General features: G+C 40.3%; 1 protein-coding gene across 1 annotated transcript in view; it reads right to left on the bottom strand.

Moving 5' to 3' along the window:
- SLC22A3 (solute carrier family 22 member 3) overlaps positions 1-25469 on the bottom strand; it is a 166607-nt gene that overhangs the window by 11949 nt on the left and 129189 nt on the right. The window contains exons 4-9 of the mRNA XM_068231733.1: positions 16952-17120; positions 10466-10583; positions 8905-9002; positions 5940-6154; positions 2582-2690; positions 1054-1166 (exon numbers count right to left, since the gene is read on the bottom strand). Coding sequence (XP_068087834.1) covers positions 1054-1166; positions 2582-2690; positions 5940-6154; positions 8905-9002; positions 10466-10583; positions 16952-17120 — 822 coding nt within the window. The remainder of the gene's footprint in view (positions 1-1053; positions 1167-2581; positions 2691-5939; positions 6155-8904; positions 9003-10465; positions 10584-16951; positions 17121-25469) is intronic.

Raw genomic sequence — 25469 nt, 5'->3', positions numbered from 1 at the left:
GATTTTTTTTTTTGGCATAATTTCCCACATAAAGAAAGCCTAATTGGTGGCAGAAAAAGCAAGATATAGTTCATTTAATTGTGATAAGTAATGATATAGTTATAGGTGAATGAATGGAAGGAGAGCTGAAAGGTGAAAATTGCTCGGATGCTGAAGGGGTAAAACCCCTCAGTTGTGAAGTGGTTAAAGCTTAATTTCAAAAATGGGAAAAATGTCCCCCCACAACCCCTCCTAAAACATGCCTTCAATGGGGATAAGGGAAAGGAAGATGAGCAAGTGCACCATATCCCCTCCCAGAGGAGTCTGCAAAAGGGAGAGCTGCTAAAATAGTGTGATGCCCACCCTCAGACGTCAGCTGCTTGAAGCCTTTTCAGCCACAGGCCTGCCTGTTAGTGATACACAATTGGTGGATCTGCAAGGTTACTGTATCTAGTGAGTATTGGGGAGGCAGGTTTTAGGATGAAATGGGCCTACCTTAGCGTTAGGAGGTAGCCTAACAAGGCAAAAAAGGTGTCTTTGACTGGATTTTGTTGGCACTAGAAGACGTTTCATTATCCTTATTCCCCAGATATTTTCACCATCCAGATGCTTATATGTGCAGGTAAACAACTTAAAGACAAAATAAAAAGCAGTTTTCCCTTTCTTACTTCAATGTTGTAAAGACAATACACACCAGGCAGATAAATAATTATCATCTGCATAATGGCAGTCAATAAGCCAGATGGTTTCTTGGGTGGAATAAGTGGATCATCTGTACATATATAAGTGTCTGGGCATTTTCCTTACCTCATTACCAATAATTCAATTGTGTGGTAGCAGTGAAGAAAAATCTAAAACACAAAAAGTGGCCCAGATGTAGTTAATTTTTTTTCCTTTTGATCTAAGAAGACTTGGATATATTTTGTGAATCTTTACAAAAACATGTATGTGAAAAATATCTTGTATACCCAAATTCAGCCAATCAGAGGCTGGCAGCCCTGATTGCAGTGAGTCAGCTTTTACATAGTTTATATTTGCAAGGAGGTTTAAAAATACAGTACTGTAAAATCTCACCAAATATGATTAGCGGCAACTCCACCCATAATTCTGCTAGCCGGAAAAGGAGAAATGGTGCAATAATTCCTCCTAAATCACACATTCCTGAACACAATGACACAGCAAGGTTTCTGGAAGAAGTAAAAACATAATCACGCATTAAACATGATATATAATGGAAAGGTCTATTTATTTCAGTAAATCAATATAGAAAGTAAATAATCTCATACATCAAATGCATTAATTACACAAAGAGTGATATATTTCAAGAGTTAATTTCTTTTCATTGTTTTCTGATTATGGCCTACAGGTAGTAAAAACCCAAAATTCTGTACCTCTGAAAATTAGAATATCGTGAAAAAGTTCAATATTGTAGACTAATGGTGCCTCATTTCACTCAGATAATTAGCCAAAAATATCTGCAAAGGTCCTGAGCCTTACAATTATTTCTGTCTTGCTTAGTAGGTCACACAATCATGGGGAACACTGCTAGCATGACAGTTGTCTAGAAGAAAGTCACTAACAAGGAGCATAAGCCACAAAAGGTCATAATTAAAGAAGTTGGCTATTCACAGAGTTCAGTATCCATGCATTTAACAAAAAGTTGAGTTTAAAGAGGCACTTAAGTGAAAAAAAATGAGTTCTACTCACCTGGGGCTTTCCTCACCCCCCTGCAGCTGATCGGTGCCCTCGGCGTGTCTCTCCGATCCTCCTGGTCCCGCCGGTGACCACTTCCGGTTTCGCCGTCAGGACCCGACAGGCTGGGAACGCGAGTGATTCTTCGTGTTCCCAGCAACAATAGCTCCCTCTATGTTGCTATAGCAGCTCTCTATGCTGCTATAGCAACATAGAGGGAGCTATTGTTGCTGGGAATGCGAAGAATCACTTGCGTTCCCAGCCTGTCGGGTCCTGACGGCGAAACCGGAAGTGGTCGCCGGCGGGACCAGGAGGATCGGAGAGACACGCCGAGGGCACCGATCAGCTGCAGGGGGCTGAGGAAAGCCCCAGGTGAGTAGAACTCATTTTTTTTTGTTCACTTAAGGTTCACTTTAAGGGAAAAAAGTGGCATAAAAAGGTGCTCAAGATGCTAGCTTATCAAGTCAAAATTTCATAAAAATGTTTGCTTGTCTTGCAAAGTGCTCTTATGCATTAGTAACTTGCAATCCAAGTTTTAACAGTATGTCTTTAAGGGTGAGGCAATACAAATTAACCAGCACTGGTTGACAGATATATGCCCAGTCCTACTGGCCATTAAGACCCAATGGAGGTTTAATCATCAAGGATTGGCCAATAGCTCTAGCTAGTCAATGGTAAGAATTTCCATTTTTCTTTTGCATAAAACTGGGATACAGAGCGTATTGGAGGCTGTCTTCACGCACCAGAAATGGGCTTGTTATTTTTTTGTTATTGCAAAGACATGCAAAACTATGCTTTCTCAAAAATACTAGAACAGAGTTTTGCTGCTAAATACACTTCACTTGAAATGCCAGCTATTCAGTAAACAGCTTTTAAATACAGTATAACAGAAAAAGAGTGCTTTATTTACCTCAGTGATGTTGGATACAGCTCTGTATTTATGAAATATACTATTTCAAATGCCATGGTGATTCCCAGCCGTCCTAGTGTGGCCAATGTTATTTTTAGCCACATTAGATCTGCAAAGAACACAAGTTTATATTTACAAGCAGACACTCTGCTACACACATTACAATTCACAAAACAGTTTCACTTAAAATAATGGTACTAGACAAAACCGTATAGCAATAAATAATCCATGTGAATAGACATTTTAGCAGTGGCAGCTTGTTTATTCCAGCAACTTAGTTGACATAAAATGGAGTCTTGAAATCCAGTGTTTAGCCTGTATCCAGTCCAGACGGCTTTCACTGACACCAGCGTGTCTGAGTGAAATAAAATAAGCCAATTACCTCTATTTCATAAGGGACACAGAAATGTTGAAATTGCACTATCAAATGGAAAAAATCAGAAATCATCTTTCAGTGCTCTAAATGGTAAACTGAAATCTAACGGGTATAAAACATACAGTCAGTAGCCCTAAAGACTCATTGGATATATTTATTTTATAGAATAAAGATTACAATAAACTACTCATCCCAACCTGGATTGCCATTAAATATCCAAGCCATGGATTAAAATCTACAGCTTTTTTTAATGCTGTATGTTAGGGTACACGAGGCTTGTTTAGTTTATAGGGAATTAGAGTATTAAAACAAAACAAAAAAAGTATTTGGTTTGAGGAATGCCTTACAAACTATACGAAAGGAACACAATTATGCAATGAGTAAAAGTTTATCTCGGATCCACTAAGTTTCCAGCAATGTGTGTTTATTGTCTTCACTTCTCTGACTGTTTACAAAGGCATTATCAGGGTCTTTCTCAGTATGTCTTTCCCTCCCAGCATGGACAGCACAAAGCAGCCTAGGAAGTAGATATAGTCAGGAGTGTAACTTTACAAGCAGCCAGTCAGTCAGGAGTAGTGAATACATATCTCCCTGACTGCTAGTTATATTACTGCAACAGGCTACCTGTTACCTCAGATCAGCCTGCTCCTCAGACTCTCCTGCATGCTGTGACACAGAGAAGTATATTTGTGAGCTGTATGAGGAATGAAGGATGATTTTAAAGCAGGAAGAGAGAGAAAACTGTATAAAAAAATAAAGTACCCCTAGCACTAGTGGTAATGTGTACATTACATAATATAGAGTAGCACAAAAAGTTGTTTTAATTAATAGTGTTCCTTTAAACAGTTTTACATGCACACACACTTGAAAAGTAAAGGCTTATATACCGTATGTACATAAATATAACAGAATTTAAGCATGCGGTACAATGAGCTTAGAGGAGATAAAGAAACATGTGGAGTTAAACTGTGAAACAGTGGTAAAACCAGCGGTAAATTCTACACAGAACGCTTTTAGAAAGCCAGGCATTTGCAGGCAATCAGATTGTTTTCATGTTTCTTCCTACATTGCAGACCCAGTACTTCAACATTTATTTATTAACTTTATAGGACCAAATTTCCTGGTTCAAAAGTTCTGTTGGCCATGAATACAATCAATAATAGAGGCCTTGGAAATAACTCAAGACCAACTGCAGTACATTGCTTTTCAATGGGATTTTAAAACATTTTAATAAAATGTACTAGGCAACTGCTGGTGTGAGGGCCATGCTGTCTCAACATTTAATAGTAGTTTGTCCTGTGTATAAATGCTCTCAAGACATTTCTCTCCTAATATAAATAACTAAATAAACTCACATAACGGTGTTAATATGTTTATTTCCTAGAACTCAAAGCTTGTAACCATGAATCAGCAGTTAGCCCTACATGAACTCATGTGAAGTACATCCTGGGGTGCACACCACTTATTTAGAAACTGTATTCTAGAACCTATTTCAGCTCTAATCTAAGTGGCTTCTTCAAATATGGGGAGAGAAATATCTCCAATATAGTGTCAGAGTAAAGCAAGCGCCTTACTCTATGGCCCATATTCAATTAATGTTTTCTCCTGAGTTTTCCCCAGGTAATACTGTATGTTTACACCTTGTCATAAAATGCCTTTTAAATGACCAGAAACAAGAAAATACTCAAAATGATATTTAAAGTGGTCTGAAACGCTGACATAACATTTAATAAAAATGTGTTTTCCTACTTTTTATTACTTATACAGTTATATTTGCTTTTGTGCATAAGTGATATTGTCTGTTTACAAATTACAAGTTTCCAAAGTGTAGTTTATCTTGCCCTGAAACCTGCTATTGCATTGTATTCAAACTGCTTTTTATTATATATTAACATCTTCTAATTAGCTGTTCTGAGCTGTTTGTGTGCCTCAAGCACAGAGAGTTTCACATAGAGCTCCTTTTCACTTGTTACACTGAGTTTACACACATGTATCAACATTGGAATGCAAACAAAGATACTGTTATCTCCAGTTTGGATGCAGATTTGAAGCTGAATAGCAGGACAAAGTGCTTTGTTTAACCATTTCAGTGATGTTCTGCTAAAAATAAACTCTGGGATAGTAGCTTGCAAGCTGTGAGGAATCGTTTAGAGCAAAGTAGAAATGCTGACTTACAGACCACTTATTTTTTGCTACTTTTTCCATTGCAATGTGCTGAAAAGTTATTTAAAAAGAAGATGAAAAATTATCTTGTAGGAGAAAACCTAGGAGAAAAAAGTTAATTGCATATGGGCCTATGTACCATAACATCCAGTCTATAATGTTTAGGTCAAACCTGGAGAAAATATGTATAAGCACATAAATAGAGCTGTGAAAGGTATACTCAATTGCTGTAATAGCTAAACCACACAAATGTATGTACATGGCCCCGTGGCTAAAAGATTATGCTGAGTATGCAGACTACTCCTTACATCCCCAGTTATGTACTTGTACACATTGCCTAGTTCAGTTTAGGCTTACATACTATGGGGTCTGATATAACATGATAAAATAACCCATGCAAACTTGTTTCTCTTATGTACTTATATAGATATATACGTTGAAAAGTACAACAAGCACTCATTTATGGCACATAAATGATATTGGAATTTTGTGCATTACCCCCACCCTAGCAGTTGTGATAGGTGGTTGTGGCTGGGCACTTGACCAGTAATGGCACTAGCACTATTGCACTAAGAAGTTGCTAGTATTAACCCAACACTGAAATATCAACTTTGAGGAGATTTCAGACTGATAGATTTTGTTGTAAATTTTCATGTAAATTATTCATGCTGTATTCCAGTTTTGTATGTTCTGATACCATGCAAGATACCTTGTTTTTAAAAAAAAATATACTGTTATATTACAATAAGTGACTGCAAACAAGCAGCAAGTATTAAAATGTTTTAAAAGACAATCATCCTTGAATTGTATGGCTTATACCTTTTGTAATGGCAGCAGTTATAAGGCATGCTATTCCAGCTCCAGCATTACTCAGTGCAAATGGAAGTTTCCTCCCAACACGATCAATAGATACTAGGATAAGAACTGCTGCTGGTAATTCCACCACGGCAGATATAAAGAAGTCAGTATACAGACTCCCTGATACAATTCCTAGACGCATGACAAGTCCCTGGTAGATGACCGCACTTGTAAACCTGAAGGAAAATAACAATCATTATATTAATCATTCCCCTACCACTCATTTTCCCTTCGAAACCCAGAGCAATTTTCACGTCCCCCCCCCCCATTCATTTGCCAATAACTTTATCGCTACTTATCACACCTAAGTGTTCTATATATATTTTTTTTTGTGGAAGAAACTAAGGTTTCTTTGGGTGATACTTTTTGCTAAGAATTATTTTATTCCTTATGCATTTTAAAGGGAATAATAAAAAAAAATAGAAAAAAAAATCATTATTTTGCAGCTATTATAGTATGAAAATAAAAAGTGCTACTGTTGATAACACAATGTATGGCGGCAATATTTTATTTGGAAATAAAGGCGTATTTTTACGTTTTGTGTTTATTTATATTATATCAATAATTACAAGCCCTTATTTCCAGAAAATAAAGGTAATATACCCTCATGACATACATATTAAAATAGCTAAGTTCCTAAGGTAACGATTTTTTTTAAATGCTGTCACTGTGGTGTTTTTTTTTCACAAGTGTTCTATTTTGTTAACTATGGGGGAGGTGGAGGGGGTAGAAAAAGGTGGAAAAAAGGAGCATGCGGCTCCAGAAACGCATTGCAAGTATTAGTAAAAGCCTTAATTTTATAACTGAACAGTAGACATCATTATTCTATAGCTCCATGCACTATAGCAAGCAAACTAATTTCACCTTCCCCCATCATGTCAGACTTTTTGTCCACTAGATGTGCCCACACGTTATCCTGTGTACTGTTCACTGTTGTAAGTAAGTGCGTGTTTACTTTCATTTTTATGAATGATCAATGGATTTTCGCTGAACTCCATGATTAATCATTCACAGACACTTTGATCGGCTTTGGAAAATACATGTTCCCCAACCAGTGCTTGGCGGGACAGCGGAGCTCGCATGCGATCGTGCATGGCGTCAAACACAAGGAAGTGCGTATACATACACACCTGATCATGAAGTGAAGCTTTCAGGTGCATATACTATATATATACATACCAAAGATCCGGAGCTAGTTAAACAATAAGTTAACACCAAGAGTTACTGAGGACACCGAAAAAAATACATTAAAGAGAATCTGTACTCTAATATTCTTACACTAAAAAGCATACTATTCTATTCCTTATTTTCTTCTGTGCCCCTCTGTGCTGTTTCTGCCACTCTCTGCTGCAATCCTGGCTTGTAATTAACAGTTTTAGGCAGTGTTTACAAACAAACTAACCAGCTTGTAATAGCTCATATAAGCAGAGTGTGTGAGTCATACAGAGTGTGCAGGGGGCCTGCAGAGGGTGTGTATCGCTTCTAACCAATCACAAGCAGCCCTGCACATTTCACACATTCCAGCCTTAGCCCGACAGACACGACAGAGGAAAGGAGATGAGATTTATTACAGAGACAGTGCAATTAGGAAAGGCTGCAGTAAGCCAGAGCACATTAGAACAGGCATAGGAACTTATAGGATAGAAGAACTAAGGCTGACAAATTTGTTACAGAGTCTCTTTAAAATATAAACGTACTGTAGGAATCTCTGCATGAGATTGTAATCACATCAGTGAGGATTTTTGAATCCTTCATCTCCCTCCCATTCAACTTATGTTAGTGTTTATGGTCTTTCAGTATTCTAGATGGCCTGCTACAGGATTGAAAGGAGAAATCCAAGATGTGCTAAAAACATAGCAATATTAATTCTATCAGTTCTTTCAAGGAATACTTTAATAATATTTTTCCCTGCTCATGACAATCACTGATATATCGTCAAACTAAAATTTAATATAGAAAACATAAAAGATAGTCCACTAATACAAAAAAGTAAGCCATGATCACCAAAAACTGGCAGATTTAGTAGCAAAAAACATCCATATGCCACGCATGCACCTGGCTTTTCCTGGCAGTTCAATCACAGCAGTTGTGGAATTCACAGAGGGATTTCTGGCTATTGCTACTGGCAATAACTGTAGTGCTTGACTGAGAATATGGCTTTGCCTACTAACTAAAACCTGGTCACTTTCTGCTAATGGGGTTCAGGACACTTCACAGTTTGAATGTTTTCCCTGTGTTTGCACATTAACTACAGTTTCCTCCCACATCACAAAAACATTCAAATAAGTTCACTGGCTTCACACCAAAAATGGCCTTAGACTATGATGGACACATTACTATGGTAGGGATTGGATTGTGAGCCCATCTGAGACACAGTTAGTAAAAAAGACTCTATACCCTGTAAAGTGGTGAGGAAGATGCCAGTGATATAAGAATTCTAAATTCATAAAATGTACCGTCAAACCATTATGGATGTTGGCTTTTCACTTGTGCACTGATGTTAATTTGATATCTAACACACTGTACTGCTTTCTGCAATTTTATGCTGTGGAACATTATTCTTAAATCTGTTGAAATATTTGTCCATGCAGTGTTTCACAGACTGGTGTAACACTCACCATTTTTACTTCCGAGAGACTCTTTTGGGGTGCTCTTTTAATACTCAGACATGTTACTGACCTGTTGCTAATAAAACTAATTAATTGTGAAATGTTCCACCAGGTGTTTTTTTAAGTATTATATATCTTCTCCAGTTTTTTATTGCAACAATTACATTTATCAGATCCTTTGTACTATTTTCAATCAAACAAAAGGTTTAGACTACAGTATCTCTACAAATCACCACAGCCTTTACTTACGTACACAGCTTCACAGCTTTTTTGGAAAGAGTTGTATATAGAAATTAACTTAATGGGTGAAATCTTACCATGCATACATAAGAATCAGAGTACATTTCCTCATTTGTGGAGTTCTCACCAGGTCCATGCATGCAGGATTAGCAACTTCTTCATTTGATACTGTAATCTAGTCAGAAATAGAGAATATTAAATCTACAGTTGTTGGTATCAATTACTAAATTTCCAAAAGGTAATAAATGTTAAAGCCAAAATCAAAACGCATATCTATGTTCTCTGTATGCAACTGGCAGAGGTTGTGCTCAAAACAATAATCTGGGTGTCACTTAAAAGTAACTACTATGACTCTCCTGTTCCCATAAAGTAATTGGGGACATAATCTGCGCATGGAGGAAAAAAAAGGTTTTCCCATCTGTTTAGGAAAGGTTTTTTTTTTACAGTAAGAGTGGTCAAAATGTGGAATATGCTACCGCAGGAAGTAGTCATGGCAAATTTTATATATGCGTTTAAAGGAGCCTTGGATGCTTTCCTTACATTGAAGGACATCCATGGCTGTAATTACTAGGTAATTCCCAGTGGTGTTGTTCCAGGAACTTTATATGATTGCCATCTGGAGTCGGGAAGTACCTAATTGGTCCAAGCTTTGTAAGGATTTTTCATGTTCCTCTGGACCAAGTGGTATATGTGAGGGTGCAGGCTAGAGTTGTAACATATTTTCTGGTTAAACTCGATGGATATAGTAACATAGTTATTTGAGTTGAGAAAAGACATCCATCCATCAAATTCAACCAGAAAATATGGTAAAACACTACCCTCCACCTTCACATATCCCTGTTGATTCCGAGGAAGGTAAAAAAGACCCTACAATTCATGGTCCAAATAAGTTCAGTTTATCTAAACTTTCTTGGTAAGTGAGACCTTCCATCCCTCTAATCAATTTTGTTGTTGTCTTTTTTCAACCCAACTAATGCTGGGAATACACGAGTCATTTGTAGCGCTCGATTCTGCGCCCAATCATTTTTGCCGCTCCATTCCCACACGATTCTCTTATCTTCCGCTCGTTTTTCTTATCTTTTTCAATTCACTTTAATGACAAATCGAGCGGCAAAATGATCAATCGGACTTGTCGGAAATGTTTTATCTAATCAGCTAGAAAACGACCCGTGTATTCCCAGCATAACTATGCAAGTCAAAATACCTGGCTGAACAGAGACTCCTGAACAGGATAGTGCTAAAAAGTTCAAAAGGTAATTATTTCTCTCTGGGGGAGATAAATGAATAAATTAATTTTAACTCACACTGACATGGGACATTTTTTCACACTGAATTTTAGTCACTCAACTGCAAAAACTGCAAGACTCAAGTAAGGTTCCAAATACTGTTTATCATTACACCCTTACTATTACACATAAAATGAATTATCTCATAAGATTATTTTTTGATAAGTTTTACTTTAACCTATCATTGTGTTTTTGGGATGTGGGAAGTTTATTGTGCATCGGTTTATAGTGCATCATCTACCTCAAATTGTGCACATAACAAATTGTATTTACTCTGTAATCAATCAGTAGACAAGAATGCTAGACAATACAAGATTACTGTTATCATTAAGTAGCAGTGAGGATGAGGTACCTGGCAATAATTTGGGGTAAGATACCTCCCATTGTGCCTAGCTATGTCATTCATTATATGCATGGCCTCATCTTTCTTTTGGCGTGTTAAGAGCCATCGTGGGGATTCTGGGACAAACCTGTAATGTAGAAAACACAAAACATGACAGTATTATCAAAACACAAAATAAAAACAAGGGTTACAGTAACCTTCTTTGGTATAAAAGTCCATTGAAGAAGTAAACAGTAAAAATTAACTGCCTAAAAGTAATGACATGGTAGCAGATATTTAAATGATTACAACCATGGTCAAAGTTACCTCTCAGGAGCCAATCGGGACAAGAAACTTAAGGTTTTTTTTATACTTACTGTAACTTATTATTATATTAATTACCATGATGCCTAAGTATCCATACACCACAAGAGCAAATTATCAAACAACTCTTTACAACTCAAATCATACTATGCTTCCATTACTTATAATGTCCTGTTTTTTAGAATCAGGGTTGGTCGTAGTAAGCCAACTTCGCTACGCTGGAAATACGCGTATTTTTACACAATTACGCTTCGCCGAACTACGGCTTCGAAATCAAATATTCGCTTTGTATGCATTTCGTAGACTACGTGTTAAAATACACTATTACGCGTAGTGAGAAGCGTAGTGTATGCGGATGCTTATGCCCGCATGCAGAAAATGTTACGTATTCATTCCTTTTTAAATGCTCATACAGGGAACTCTTTTATGCGTACATTCCCCTTTCCAATGCGTAAATTTGTAAGCATACAATCCAACGCGGAAAATTAGACGCGAGTAACGCATTCGTAGTTCACTCACTACGTAATACACATGTTAACTACACATAGTAGGCATAAGCTACCCTTAGCGGTACTTCGCTACTCGTAAATTCGTAAGTGTAGTTTCGAAATTTCACCTACAAAATACGATGCGTGGATGCGAACTACGATGCGTAAATTCGCACTGGCGTAGTTTCTGCTCATCCCTGTTTAGAATACATTTAATTATCATATTCCCCTTTTTTGGTGCAATGGAAATACATTTATAAGTAAATGAAATACTTCTACAGAAGGTAGAATGATTCCATCCTGAAGCTTTGAACAGAATATAGTGGGGTGAGAACTGCTTTAGGATTTTGCTGCTGTTTGTGCACACATTGGTAACAGTAGAGTAGCCATCAGTTAAGATAGAACGTTTTGAAACAGGATGATACAATTTATTGGCTAACTTAAAAGAAAACAAGTAAGCTTTCTGCAAATAAGCCTTTTTAGACTCTAAGGGCCATATGCAATTCACTTTTTCACCTGAGTTTTCTCCTAGGAGATCATTTTTCATCTCCAATTTAAATGAACTTTTTAGCACTTTGCAATAAAAAAAAATTACCAAAAAAAGGGTGAAAAAGTACTGTCAAAATTATTTTGAGTATTTGTTTGCTTGCTGGTGGTGTAAAAGGCATTTTATTTACAAGTTGGCAAAATTTCACCTAGGAGAAAATTCAAGTGAAAAAGTGAATTGCATATGGGCCTATGCCTATAGTATAGACTGATGAAATGTTAGAACGCACAGCTTATATACACTTGAACATTTCACTTCCCCTATGTAATAACCTAGCTGGCTTTCAGGACTTGCCTCTGTCCCTACGGAAGAGGTTTACCCATCTTCAGCTTGGAAGAGACGAGAAGGAAATTCCTCCAGATGGAAACACAGTAAGCAATGAAAACCCAAGAGATGCTTTAACCCCCTTTCCACACTATCTAAAACTAAACTATGTTTAATACAGTTGGGTTGATGGGACAGCTTTCTTGTTGAAAAGATTGTTTAGAATTTCTGTTCAAGAACATTTTGATTGTGTCTGGCCTCTGCTGACGTGAACTTGGCTGTTGGCAACATGTACTCTGTGTCAATCCACGTGGATTTCCAGCCAAAACCTATGTTAGCTTTGAACAGAGTAGGGTAAGATTAATAGTGCTGTAATATTTTAGTGCGTTCTGTTTGTTCTGTGTCACCATGAACAAGAAGTGTCAGAAATCTATCTAATAAGACAAATACAGAAGACAAAGAAAAATCCAGAATGCTGTATTTTATTATCTGCATAATACATTGGCTTTAGGTATATGGACACCCAGCATCAGCTAGGCTGTCATCCTCTCAAAGGTTCTGTTCGGTTGCTTCCTGGATTTGAACTCATGACATCTACCAGTGCTGTTTCTCCTCTTGATGTCTCTGAACAGACCTTATTTGCATTAATGAATGCCCACAGCTGCTGAGCAATTCAGAGACTCAGTACATATTTAAGCATTTCCTGTTAAGCAAATCACTGCCAGTTCATCAAGGTTATTTCCTGTAGTCCCTGGCTTCCTGTATCCTTGTCCAGGTAATCCTGTTTCCTGCTCTATTTCCTGAATCTTTTTCTGCCTGCCCTGTGATACCCTGCTTGCCTGAATTCTTATTATGACCCAGCTTGTTCTCTGACTTTGCTAGTATCTGCACATTCTGATCTTGGCTTGTTGTGGACCATTGTTTGATCAGTGCCTGACCTTTGACCTTGGCTAGTTCTACTTTGTCTCCAGGTACCGGCTTGTTTGTGCTTGCACTCTCCCAGTGGAATCTCCTGTTCTCTCTGTCACTGGTGGGACAATCCCAGGAGTAGTGACCTGGCGCCTACCAGGCAGCAAAATAGTGCATTGCCCACTAGGGTTGGTGGCCCATCAACCCTTGTGGGGTGCTGTGGAGCAGACCCGATTCCACATCCAGGGAGAGCCCATGCCTAACGCCAGTGCAGAGGTCAACAGGCTACCTAAGAATCCTGACACCAATACAGTCTGCAAATGTTACACTGGTGAGTCGTCATCATGTTTGCTGTCGCTGTAAATGGAGAACCATGCAGACCACAGTGCACCTTCAATTCAAATGAACTCTTGGTCCAGGGAAATCCTCAATCCTGGTTAGGAGAGCTGGTGTCGGTGCCAATCCTCCAGGTAGGTATACCACTCCTACCACCACACTGTGAGTAACAATAAGATATAAGGAGGCACTCCACTGGCTTGAACTTGCATTCGGTTTATTGCATGTCATGCACACTTCATGCTACAGGCTCCTCCCTTCATTTCCTGAGGAAGGGCGGAGTGCCTCCTTCTACCTTATTGTTACTCACAGTGCACCTACGCTGCATTTACTCGTCACAATGTCCTAATCAGACTTGTCAAGATGGTTATGGCTGTAACAAGCAAACACCAAAGCTCCAGGAGTTCATGGGTTACATGACCTATCTTGATTGCCACTGCAGGGCATCATGTGATGCCCTGCAGTGGCAAAATGCTGTGAACTCAGCCCAGCACTGCCAACTCTGCTGCTACTCACCTCAAATATCTGCCTCTTCTTGCCAGGACTCCCATTGCTCTTACTCCAGTGAGTCTCCCGACTGGGCTATTAAACTGAGCACAATTCTCCTCAGGAAGGATTCTCATTGGTCCAGACCGTAAATCAATGGGGAGCCACAGCAGAAGCTTTAAAGATGCTTTTCCGGGGCTCACGGTATTACAAAAGGATAGGAGTCCTGGCAAAAAGCAGCAAGGGGTGGTTAATGTTCGTGAGCACTGCAGGGTGAGTAGCAAAGGTGCCCAGGAGTGCCTGGCTGTGATGCTGGGGGAAATTGCCAAATTTTTAATTAACCACTTCTCATCCATTCAGGCTGGTATAGCCAGTATGGCGGAGTCAACCTGCGTGGGGATCTACCATACTAGCCATACCAGCCCACACAGAACATGATATGGGGGGCCCCCGGTGCCCAGGATAAGGTAATGCATAGGTCCTGGGGGACTTATGTTGGAATCTGGGAGCCCTCTTTAATAAGGCGACCCACAGATGTCTGACAATCTTAAGGTAAATAGGTATAAGGGTCCCTTTGTAGAATAGAATAAAAAAAAAAACTTTATGAGGGATTTAAAAAATATCCTTCGGCATTCTTTTTTTCATCTGTCACGTTTATTTCTTGCTTCTTTCGTCTTCTCCTTTAAAACTTGATTGAAGAATCCTCTCCTGGATAATGCTCCCCACTAAACTTCAGATGCTGATTATCCCTCTCTGTCGCTCTGCACTGCATGCCAGATCTGCTGTGACCGCCACTGCTGCAACCCTCCACTACTTCTTCACTTAAGCCCCAGCAAAAGCTCCTTCATAAGGTGCTTTTTAGGGGGTCCAGTGAAGAAGCAGAGTGGCGGTCACAGCTGGTATGGTGGGTCAGTGCAGAGGGTTAAGAAGCAATGGGGAGTAATGGTGCCAGGAGAGCCTGGCATGCAGCGGCGGACATTGGAAAATGATGGGTGAACGTGTGGCCTTAGCGGCAGCTGGTATCGTAGGTCGAGGGAAATTTATATGTGCGAACAAGGGTGGGAACAAGGAAGCAGTGGTGTGGTGCTGAATGACAGATCTATGCAGGGCCAGATTTACCTCTAGGCGAGTGCTTACAGGTGGTCAATGTATGAAAGGCCGACTTTTTGCTGCCCCAGAGTGCCCCCCTCCGCTCCCCTTCCCTCTCCCTCCCTGTGCAGAGCGCAAGCAGAGTGGCAATTCAAAGAGAGCGATTCACCTTCAGCACACGACGTTTCAACGATGATATCCATTCCACAGCGGCGGTGCATCCTGCGCCGTCTCCATAGCTACAGCGGGACTCTGGGAGGGGGGGCACCTAGCTAACCTATAGCTGGATAACATTTTGCTGGCTAACCTATACTGGGTGCGGATGAGAAACCCATGGCTAGCTAACCTTTACTGGGTGGGGATAGGGAAACCATGGCTGGCTAACCTATAATGGGTGGGGATGGAACCCTTGGCTGGCTAACCTATACTGAGTGGGGAATCTATGGCTGGTTAACCTATACTGCAGATACCTATACTTGGCCAACCTGGCTATACTATGGATACCCATGCCTGGCTAGCCTATATTGGGAGCAACAATGCCTAGCTACCTATACTGGGGCACCTATAGCTGCCTAACCTATATTGGGAGCACCTATAGCTGGCTAACCTATATGGGGAACCCATGGCTGGCTACCTATACTGAGGGACCTATAGCTGCCCAACCTATACTGGGGCACCTATAGCTGGTAAACCTATATTGGGGCACCTATAGCTGGTTAACCTATACTGGGGCATCTATAGCTGGCTACCTATACTGGGTGCACCTATATCTGGTTAACCTATACTGGGGCACCTATACCTGGCTAACATATACTGGGGCACCTATAGCTGACTATGGGGGAGGGGGGGAAGTGGCACATCTGAATGTCTATGGGCGTGTGTGTGAGGGGTGTGGCCTGTAAGGAGCGTGGTTTAGGGTGCCGGAGCTTAGGTGCCTATAGGCTACTCGGCTGTAAATCCGGCCCTGGCTCCATGGCACAAAACCTCACTCCCCATCGCTCTTCACACAGGAGGATCGCTCAAGTAGATAGTTAGTATACGCTTGAGTAATGCTCATAACCCTCGGCCATCGCACAACTGGATATGCTGATAATACTCATGCAATGGCCAGGTGAGAAGTAGCTTGTACACTGCAAGCTACTTATCACTCAGAACTGGCTATGGCCCAATGTGTGTGTTTACAGTTGCAGTGAAGCATACTTTCCACGTATTGTATGCTTCACTGTACAAGTCACATTGCTTGTGTAATGCACAATACAACTTCCCCTCCATTGCATTACAATCTTGTTTCCACAGGGTATACAACACAATGCCCCAGTGTGAAATTAGCCCATGTATCCTGTGTGTGCTATGCATGGTACATGAAAGATCTTTCTTTTCTTTATTTTTACAACATAAAAGTCACCTAAATATGACAACCTTGTTTGTAGGATTTATTGGTGAGAGGAGAATAGGTCTTGATCTACATCTTACACATTTTGTCCTCATGAAATAATATTGCAGCAAGACGCCTGTCTCTGACATACCATATTTTAGCTAATTTACATAGAAAACAACATTAGCTTGAACTACTAAGGGCTCGTTTCCACTATTGCGGTGCGGAATCGCCTGGATTCTACCGCTGATGAAATCGCATGCGGATGCGATTCCCCATGCGTTTTTTGCCGCGAATTCGCATGCGAATTCGCATAGGTAAGGGTATATGCGATTTTAACCATGTCACTGCCTGTGTGAATTTACATCGGTACCTATGCGAATTCGCATGTGAATTCGCGGCAAAAACCGCATGGGGAAAACGCATGCGATTTCCCTATTAAATACATTGCATGCGATTCGCATGCATTCCACTCTCAGGCGAATTCGTTGGCTCTTTTGTGCGTTTTTTCACCGCTCAAAAAAACGCACATCACCAACGCAACAGTGGAAACAGGCCCATTCACTTGCATAGATACCACGTGCAAATCTGCATGCGTTGGACGCATGCGGATTCGCGATAGTGGAAACGAGCCCTAAAACTAAACAGGCACAGTGACATGTAAAAGAAGTATGTGAAATATCATGCTTAATAATTACCAGTAATACAGTAGGAAGATGAAGTTTGGCAAAGAGATAGCCAGTTGGATGCCCTGCCATGTAGGAATCAAGTAAGCAATGCCTGGAATGATCATGACTCCCAACGTGAAAAACATCTGAACCACAATGCCAACAATACGTCTCTGTTTTGATCCCACCAACTCCGTTACTGTAGAGAAGAAAAGCATAACATGGATTGAATTTAAAGTATGCTAGCATGCCTTTATAATGTCAAATGTGACATAATGCTGAGCATCAGGAATTAGCAAACAATACATTAATAGTTAATCAGTGTATAGTGTCTCAAAACAATACAGTCCACTTCTAACATTAACACAAATAACTCTAGATTCGGAGATGTTCTGAGCTCAGCACAGGTTTTCATTGGATTCTTTCTATAGCAATTCACTTGCCTAAAAAAGCAATAAGATCCAGCAGAGAACAAGCTGCTATCAGAATAAAACATGCGACCGGACAGATTTTAGTATTGCCAGCACAAATTTGTATAGATCATACATGAAATAAAAGCATTATGTTCTCATTTCACTAGTACTTTTTGGACTTTACTATACATGGATTTCCTCCTATCTTTTAATGTTTCATAGAATTTATGAGTTTTTAAGTATAACAAGCATTACAGTATATTAAGAGCCATTTGCTACAAGAGATGTGCAGTGGCAGTGCACTGCAGTAATATGAAGATGTGCTTATTTCAGACACTTAGGCCTTGTTCATATTGCGTTCTGTTCGCGTGGCTGTTAGTGTTGGGCAGTTTTTGATGCGCCTTTTCTTTTTCGATTCCTGGTGCTTGGGTGGGCGATTTGTTTTTGTGCTAAGCGGTTTTCTAAGTGTTTTTCTCGGGTGGTTTTGTAATTCACTCCCTGATGCAAGTCAGAAAGTGAACTCTTTGACCCGGAAAAGAATAACAACAATGTATATATTCTTAAAAACGTGAATGCAATTGCTGCACAAAGCGATTTTGTGAGCGTTTCTCCTATACCTTCCATTGAGGCAGAATTGCTTAAAAAATGGTCCACGCACCGCTTTGCTACCCGCACAGCGCACAACCTACGCTGATATTAACCTTCTCATAGACATTCATTGCACAAGCGTTCGGGGGGCGTTTTTAATAAGTGCACGCGGGAGAAAAAATTGAGTAAATGCCTACAGTGTGAACGAGCCTTAGGGCCCATCCCCACTTGTGGGTTGTTTTGCACGTTTCCAGGAACATACAGGATATGCAATGTGCAAGGACACCAGAAGTGCATAGACTGAGTGCACGCTTCATACAGTGGGATGCGAAAGTCTGGGCAACCTTGTTAATTGTCATGATTTTCAAGTATTGGTTGTTAGGGTAAAAAATGTCAGTTAAATATATCATATAGGACGCACTCAGTGATTTTTGAGAAGTGAAATGAAGTTTATTGGATTTACAGAAAGTGTGCAATAATTGTTTAAACAAAATTAGGCAGGTGCATAAATGTGGGCACTGTTGTCATTTCATTAATTCCAAAACCTTTAGAACTAATTATTGGAACTCAAATTGGCTTGGTAAGCTCAGTGACTCCTGACCTACATAGACAGGTGAATTCAATTATAAGAAAGAGTATTTAAGGGGGTCAATTGTAAGTTTCCCTTCTCTTTTAATTCTCTCTGAAGAGTAGCAACATTGGTGTATCCTCAAAACAACTTTCAAATGACCTGAATACAAAGATTTAGGATTGGTGCAGGTCTCTGGAGGTCCCTTCACAATGGGAGTGGAGATCCTTCGGCCGGTAGAAAGGGGGAGAGGCTGGGAGCCCAATAGTGTAGTAACGTCTGGTCTTAAACGGTGGTGGATTGTGAGTAATTTATACTCACAAGGATGGGTTGCAGTCCTGCAACCACCATATGGGCATGCGGAAAAAAAAACGTTCCCCCTCGGTATCCCGGAACCTTCTGGAACAGGGTGGTCGCTCTCCTCCTGTCGGCTTTTCCACTGGTATGATGGAAATACAAGTGGGAAGTGCTAGCGCCCCTTTTGAGGATGTGGGTAGGCGCCCAGATTCTCTACTAATGGGTACATACATTTGGGCAACACAAAAAATAAATGAAATCAATATTTAGTAGATCCTCCTTTTGCAGAAATTACAGCCTCTATACACTTCTGGTAGGTTTCAATGAGAGTCTGGATTCTGGGTGAAGGCATTTTAGACCATTCCTCTTTACACAATATCTCTAGTTCATTCAGGTTTGATGGCTTCCGAGCATGGACAGCTCTCTTTAACTCACACCACAGATTTTTAATTATATTTAGGTCTGGGGACTGAGATGGCCATTCCAGAATCTTGTACTTGTTCCTCTGCATGAATGCCTCAGTGGATTTTGAGCAGCGTTTAGGGTCGTTATCTTGTTAAAAGATCCAGCCCCAGTGCAGCTTCAGCTTTGTCACTGATTCCTGGACATTGGTCTCCAGAATCTGCCGATACTGAGTGGAATCCATGCGTCCTTCAACTTTGTCAATATTCACAGTCCCTGCACAGGCCACACAGCCCCACAGCATGATGGAACTACCACCATATTTTACTGGAGGTAGCAGGTGTTTTTCTTGGGATGCTGTGTTCTTTTTCCTCCATGCATAACGCCCCTTGTTATGCCCAAATAACTCAATTTTAGTTTCATCAGTCCACAGCACCTTATTCCAAAATGAAGCTGGCTTGTCCAAATGTGCTTTAGCATACCTCAAGCGGCTCTGTTTGTGCTGTAGGCAGAGAAAAGGCTTCCTCTGCATCTCCTTGTATATAGTGCGCTGAATGGTTGAACGATGTACAGTGACTCCTTCTGCAGCAAGATGATGTTGTAGGTCTTTGGTGCTGGTTGAGTCTGATTGTTCTCACTATTTGTCACTTCAGTTTATCTGAGATTTTTCTTGGTCTGCCACTTTGAGCCGTAACTTAAACTGCGCCTGTGGTCTTCCACTTTCTCAATATGTTCCTAACTGTGGAAACAGAAAGCTGAAATCTCTGAGACAGCTTTCTGTATGCTTCCCATAAACCATGATGGTGAACAATCTTTGTCTTCAGGTCATGTGAGAGTTGTTTTGAGACCCCCATGTTGCTACTCTTCAGAGAAAATTAAAAGAGGAGGGAAACTTATAATTGACCCCCTTAAATACTCTTTATCATAATTGGATTCATTTATGTATGTAGGTCAGGGATCACTGAGCTTACCAAGCCAATTTGAGTTCCAATAATTAGTTCTAAAGGTTTTAGAATCAATAAAATGACAACAGTGCACCTGCCTAATTTTATTTAAACAATAATTGCACACTTTCTGTAAATCCTATAAACTTCATTTCACCTCTCAAATATCACTGTGTGTTTCTTCTATATGATATATTTAACTAACATTTTTTATCTTAACAACCAATGATTTATACAGGAAAATCATGACGATTAACAAGGGTGCCCAAACTTTTGCATTCCACTGTATATATGCTTATTATACTAAAAAAAAAATCATCGTAAATTCTATGAAACATTAGAAGATAGGAAAAAATCCATGTACAGTTAAGTCCCAAAAAATTACGGTGAAATGAGAACGTAATGCATTCTGATGTTCCCACTGCTGCTATGACATTGACTGCTTTCAGAAGACCATGGGGCCATTTATCCAAATAATTTTGGAAACTATCCACATGCTTTCAAGTGCACCTGTACTGACATTTGACATGACGAGACAAACATGGGTGCATATACCATCTACTTAGATCTTGTCTGTATTACTTTATTTTTTTTATTTTTTGTGCTGCAAAACCAGTAACTTTGTTACATTTCAAAGATTTTATTGAAACAAATAGGATAAATACAGTTTCATCACATAGTTGTAAGAACTGGAACATAAAGAAATAACATTGCCATCATCTTCATAAAGAGGAGCACTCTTAAAGAGAACCTGTAACAAAAAAAAAGTTCACCTGGGGGTACTCACCTCGGAAGGTGGAAGCCTCAGGGTCCCAATTAGGCTTCCCCCAATCCTGTAGCTGCAGGCAGTACAGCGCTGCCCCCTCCCCCGAAGCATCCCAGAATCCTCCCTCGACAAGCCTGACAAGCACTGATAAGCGCTGATTTATTTATCTCTCCTGGCTCCAGCGGGGGCACTGTTGCAGCTTTTTGCACGGAGATAGGCGAAAATAGCCGATCTCTGTCGGGTCCGCTCTAGGCCACTGGTGCATGACCGCGAGTGGCACAGCAGCGCTCCTTCGCAGGGGCAGAAGAGGGGATCTGGATGAAGTCCCAGGTAAGTAGATTTTTTTTTTCAATGACCTCAGATGTGTTCTTTAGCATCTGGTAGGGTTGAATCCCCAACATTTTAAACATTTATACTATCTAGAAACAAGCACCCAAATGGGGACAGACGTGTGCTTGAGTAGATAGACTCAATAGCCCTTAGTGAGTCAAACAAAGTCCAACGCAAAGAATTCACAGCACCAGGTCAATGATGTATAGTTCTTTTGTTGTTTAAAATAACAAAGAGATAGCCATGCTGGTATGGCTATCTCTTTGTTACTTTAATCAATAAAAGAGCTATACATCATTGACGTGGTGCTGTGGATTCTTCATGTTAGCATTTATACTATCTATGCATACTATCTAAGAGAAAGTCAAATGGAGCAGCGCTCACCTGAAATGTAACAAGAAGCCAAACTTTTTATTCATCTGCACAAAGGATCCTGATAAGGACACAGTGCTTCATGCGGTAATTCGTTTCTCCCTTAGGAGCTGAATGTACCAAATTCTACAACTTCATACACAACCTAGATGAAACTCGGCAGAGGCAACCCATCCTGGCCTGGAGGACAGCCGAAAGCATTTTTCTCCCCTCCCCCGCATATGACCAGGATTCATAAATGAAAAAGGTTCCACAACACACCATTAATGCCAAATATTTCTTCCTTTTACTGTGGAAAATTGCAAAACATTGGTGACAGAAAGACCAAGGACATAAAGTGAATTGGATCGTGCCCTATGAGCTCAAAATAAAGTTGCTATTTACATTTGAGACTGATTATTCATTAGAAAATCAGTTGCTCAAGCAATCTTCATTTCATCCAACATGTACAATTACTGTTCAGTGTATCAGCTATCATTGGCATGGGATGACCGTGTCTAATAAGGCTTTTAGACACATCCGGCCAAGTGCTATCAGTACAGATTAGAAAACTTCTCCAATTGCTACTGTGTTCTCCTTGAAAAACTGGCACTAGTTCTATATCATGCCATAAAATGATTAAAATCTAACATTACATTACTATAAGGAAACATAACATAATTTATGATTCCATAACGGTCTTCAGAGAAAGATAACGTGCATTCCTTGCTGCTATGATATTAAAAAGACCACACACATGATATGATCTATGAAAGTTCTCAGTTATCCATGTCATGACAACACCAGAGGGAATAAATCAAATTCAGCTGGACTTAAAGCATTCCAAGACCAGCAATCGCCAGTTATCCAAGTGGCTTCCTAAGTTTTAAAAGAAATACAGGGAAATGTCTTTCATTTTTAGGTTTAAGGCTAATTCAAACACTTACTCCTGGCACTATAATGTCAAGACTTAAACTCTGGCAAATAAAAAATCCTTTAATACTTAACAGTGACAAAAGTAATGTTCACATTCAATAGCCATCATTGCTACCTATCGTGAGATGCATTCTTCCCTATAGGCTCCTACATAAGCTCTTTTGAGGGTCTTACTGGGTGGCCCTTTAAACATTGAGAAACTGCTGACTGGCTGCCCCAACCAAGGCCATCAATCAGTGTTCATTATTATCTGAAGGAGTGCTCCATTACCATTTTTCCCAGCATTGACCACCCACAATGCATTTTATTTCTTCTATAAGCTGGGTATGGGGGAAAGGGATGAGGCTTGGGGTGGGTTTCTGCCAGAATGAGGGTACAAAATGAAATGTATGCATATAACTATTTGCTACTTTTGAATTTTATGCTCGTCAAATGGTTGAAATGGGCATGTTTAACACTGTGTGACTGTTAAAATGTAAGTATACTTGAATTCTAGGCCTCAGGTACTAAAGTCTAGTAAAGACTTGAGATACAGGGTCTCTTTAAGCATAGTTTCTCTGAGAGAAATTATGCAGTCATTTACAAGAAACATATGTTCCTCTAGAAGGACACATAATATGTTTTCAGTTCTAAATGTCCCGACTGTTAGACTACGAAACGGTAAACAAAGCCAATATTTGGGAACATTGCATTCCTTGCATCTAGGGCATAAAGTATATGATGAGGTGGGTCACATGCCCATGCCTGCCAATTGTAGGCTTGGGGGTATGGCTCGGGTGATGTTAGAATTTAACTCTTTGATGTTCATATAAAAGAGGGACACAGGATGGCAGAAGGCTTCTGCTGCTTCATCTTCTGCATGCTATCCTGCTCTCTACGCTTCCTAGTTAGAATAATAGCTTTATGTCTGTATGCTGTAAATATATGTGATGTACACAGGACATAGGAAAGACTGTTTATAATCTGAAGAAATCAACATGTAACACAAGATGCCTGATTGCTGAATAAACTTCTTGAAAGGTGAAGGTGGCTGTCTCCGCTCTATATCCTGTATACTGTTGCTGTGAGTTGCAGCTCTAATGAGTTGCTGGTGCCGGAGTAAAAGGCGTGTTGGGCTGTTGCCAATAGCAACCAACGATATAGATTCTTACAATCACCTCCCCTTTTAACAACAACCTGTGAATGTTGGCAACTGAGGAGACCAACCACTGTAATTCTGAAAGTGAAATGCTCCACTTTTGCCTGATATCAGGTGTTTCAGTGTTATGCCTGTTTTCCTTAAGCCACTATACCCCAATCTAGTGCCATAGCTCTGAGCTCGGCCCACGGTCTTCACCTATAGACAAGCCCCTGCTTGAACAGGACACTGAATATGTCTCCTGACTTCAGTTGCCCCCAGGTCTTAACATGAAAGGTATAGCGGCTGAGGCCGGGAAAACCAGAGTACCACCAGAGCAAGCAAAAATATGCAGCTGGGTTATATTAAGTAATTGAGTGGAATGCCCTTGTGGAGGAGATTACACAGATCACACCAGGAGCTATGAACAAGGGAGCAAGATTGCTCAGAGTGACCGCAGCTCTGAGCTTCCGATAACCGCCACAATAGACAAGACACAATGGTTGCTCAGTGCGACCGCAGCACTAAGCATCTGATGTCCACCACTGAGTAACAAGGACAGACAACAGACAGATAGAAGGAATGCTTGCCAATCTAATCGCTGCCCCAGCGATAGCAAGCATCCATGCAGGCACGGACAAGACAAACAAGTAGGAGTGTAACCAATAGCAACTGCTGCTATAGTTACATCCACAGGGACAAGACCAGCAGGAACAGACAGCCAGAAGGAATACTTGCCAATCTAATCGCTGCCCCAGTGATAGCAAGCATCCACACAAGTTCAGACAAGACAAACAGGAAGGAACGCAACTAATAGCAATCACAGCTATAGGTACGTCCATAGCAATAGAACTAGCAAGAATACTACCACTCACCAACGTGGCGAAGGCAGTCTCCAAGCTATCAGGATAGAAAGACTTCACTGTACCCCTACAGGTGCAGTGAACGTCCAAGCAAGCAAAGCAAGGTAATGCAATAATATTCAAACTTCACAGAAGGAACCCAGCAGTCAACTAAGGCAAAGCTGAACACTATGATGGGCAAGGTGTGAGAGGAGGAGCAGGCTTTTCTATGGACATCAGCCAATGAGAGCAGACATGCAAATTCCCATACAGCTGAATGGTAAATAATCACTCAATCCTGTATTAGGCTCCCTGTACACTGCATGCGATTCAAATCCGATTTGTAATTAGTTTTTACATCCGATTCCAATTCCGATTTTTAATCGTTACTGCATGCTGCGTTTTTTCGGAATCGCAAAACGGATTTGCAGTGTGCAGGGAGCCTTAGGGTGATTGAAGGCTGCAAGCTGACTGTGAATGAAAAGGACTCTCATTACAAATGCATGCCAAATTATGCATGTAAGAAATCCAGAGCCGTCTGGCTGCAGTTCAACTGCAGCAAGCCATAGGTGGATTCATCACAACATCCTGAGCTGCTCTGAACTGCAGAGTGATTGCAGATGGCAATGAGACTTATTGTGAATGCAATTAAAACTAAGCAACCAAATGAAAGCAGAGAAATCAAAACTGCTCGGTTGTAGCTCCACTGCAACCGACAGGACATGCTACAGGAGGAATCCTTACATTCAGCTACTCAAATGTTTGTGGTTTCTACCATATTATATATACTGATGCAATGTGTGCAGCATATGTTTTGACATTGTCTTGCTGAAATAGATAAGGCCTTCCCTAAAAACATCTCATCGGGTTGGCAGCACTATTGCACCAAAACTTTTAAGTAATATGCAGCATTAATGGTGCCTTCTCAGATGTGCAGGTTTCCCATGCAATGTATACTTACATAAGCCATAACATTATGGATTCTGGCATTGAT

Source organism: Hyperolius riggenbachi, chromosome 4 (assembly GCF_040937935.1).
Source record: "Hyperolius riggenbachi isolate aHypRig1 chromosome 4, aHypRig1.pri, whole genome shotgun sequence".
In the NCBI taxonomy this organism is placed as follows: Eukaryota; Metazoa; Chordata; class Amphibia; order Anura; family Hyperoliidae; genus Hyperolius; species Hyperolius riggenbachi.
Note: the sequence above shows the minus strand (reverse complement) of the source record. Positions and strands in the feature narration are given on the sequence as shown.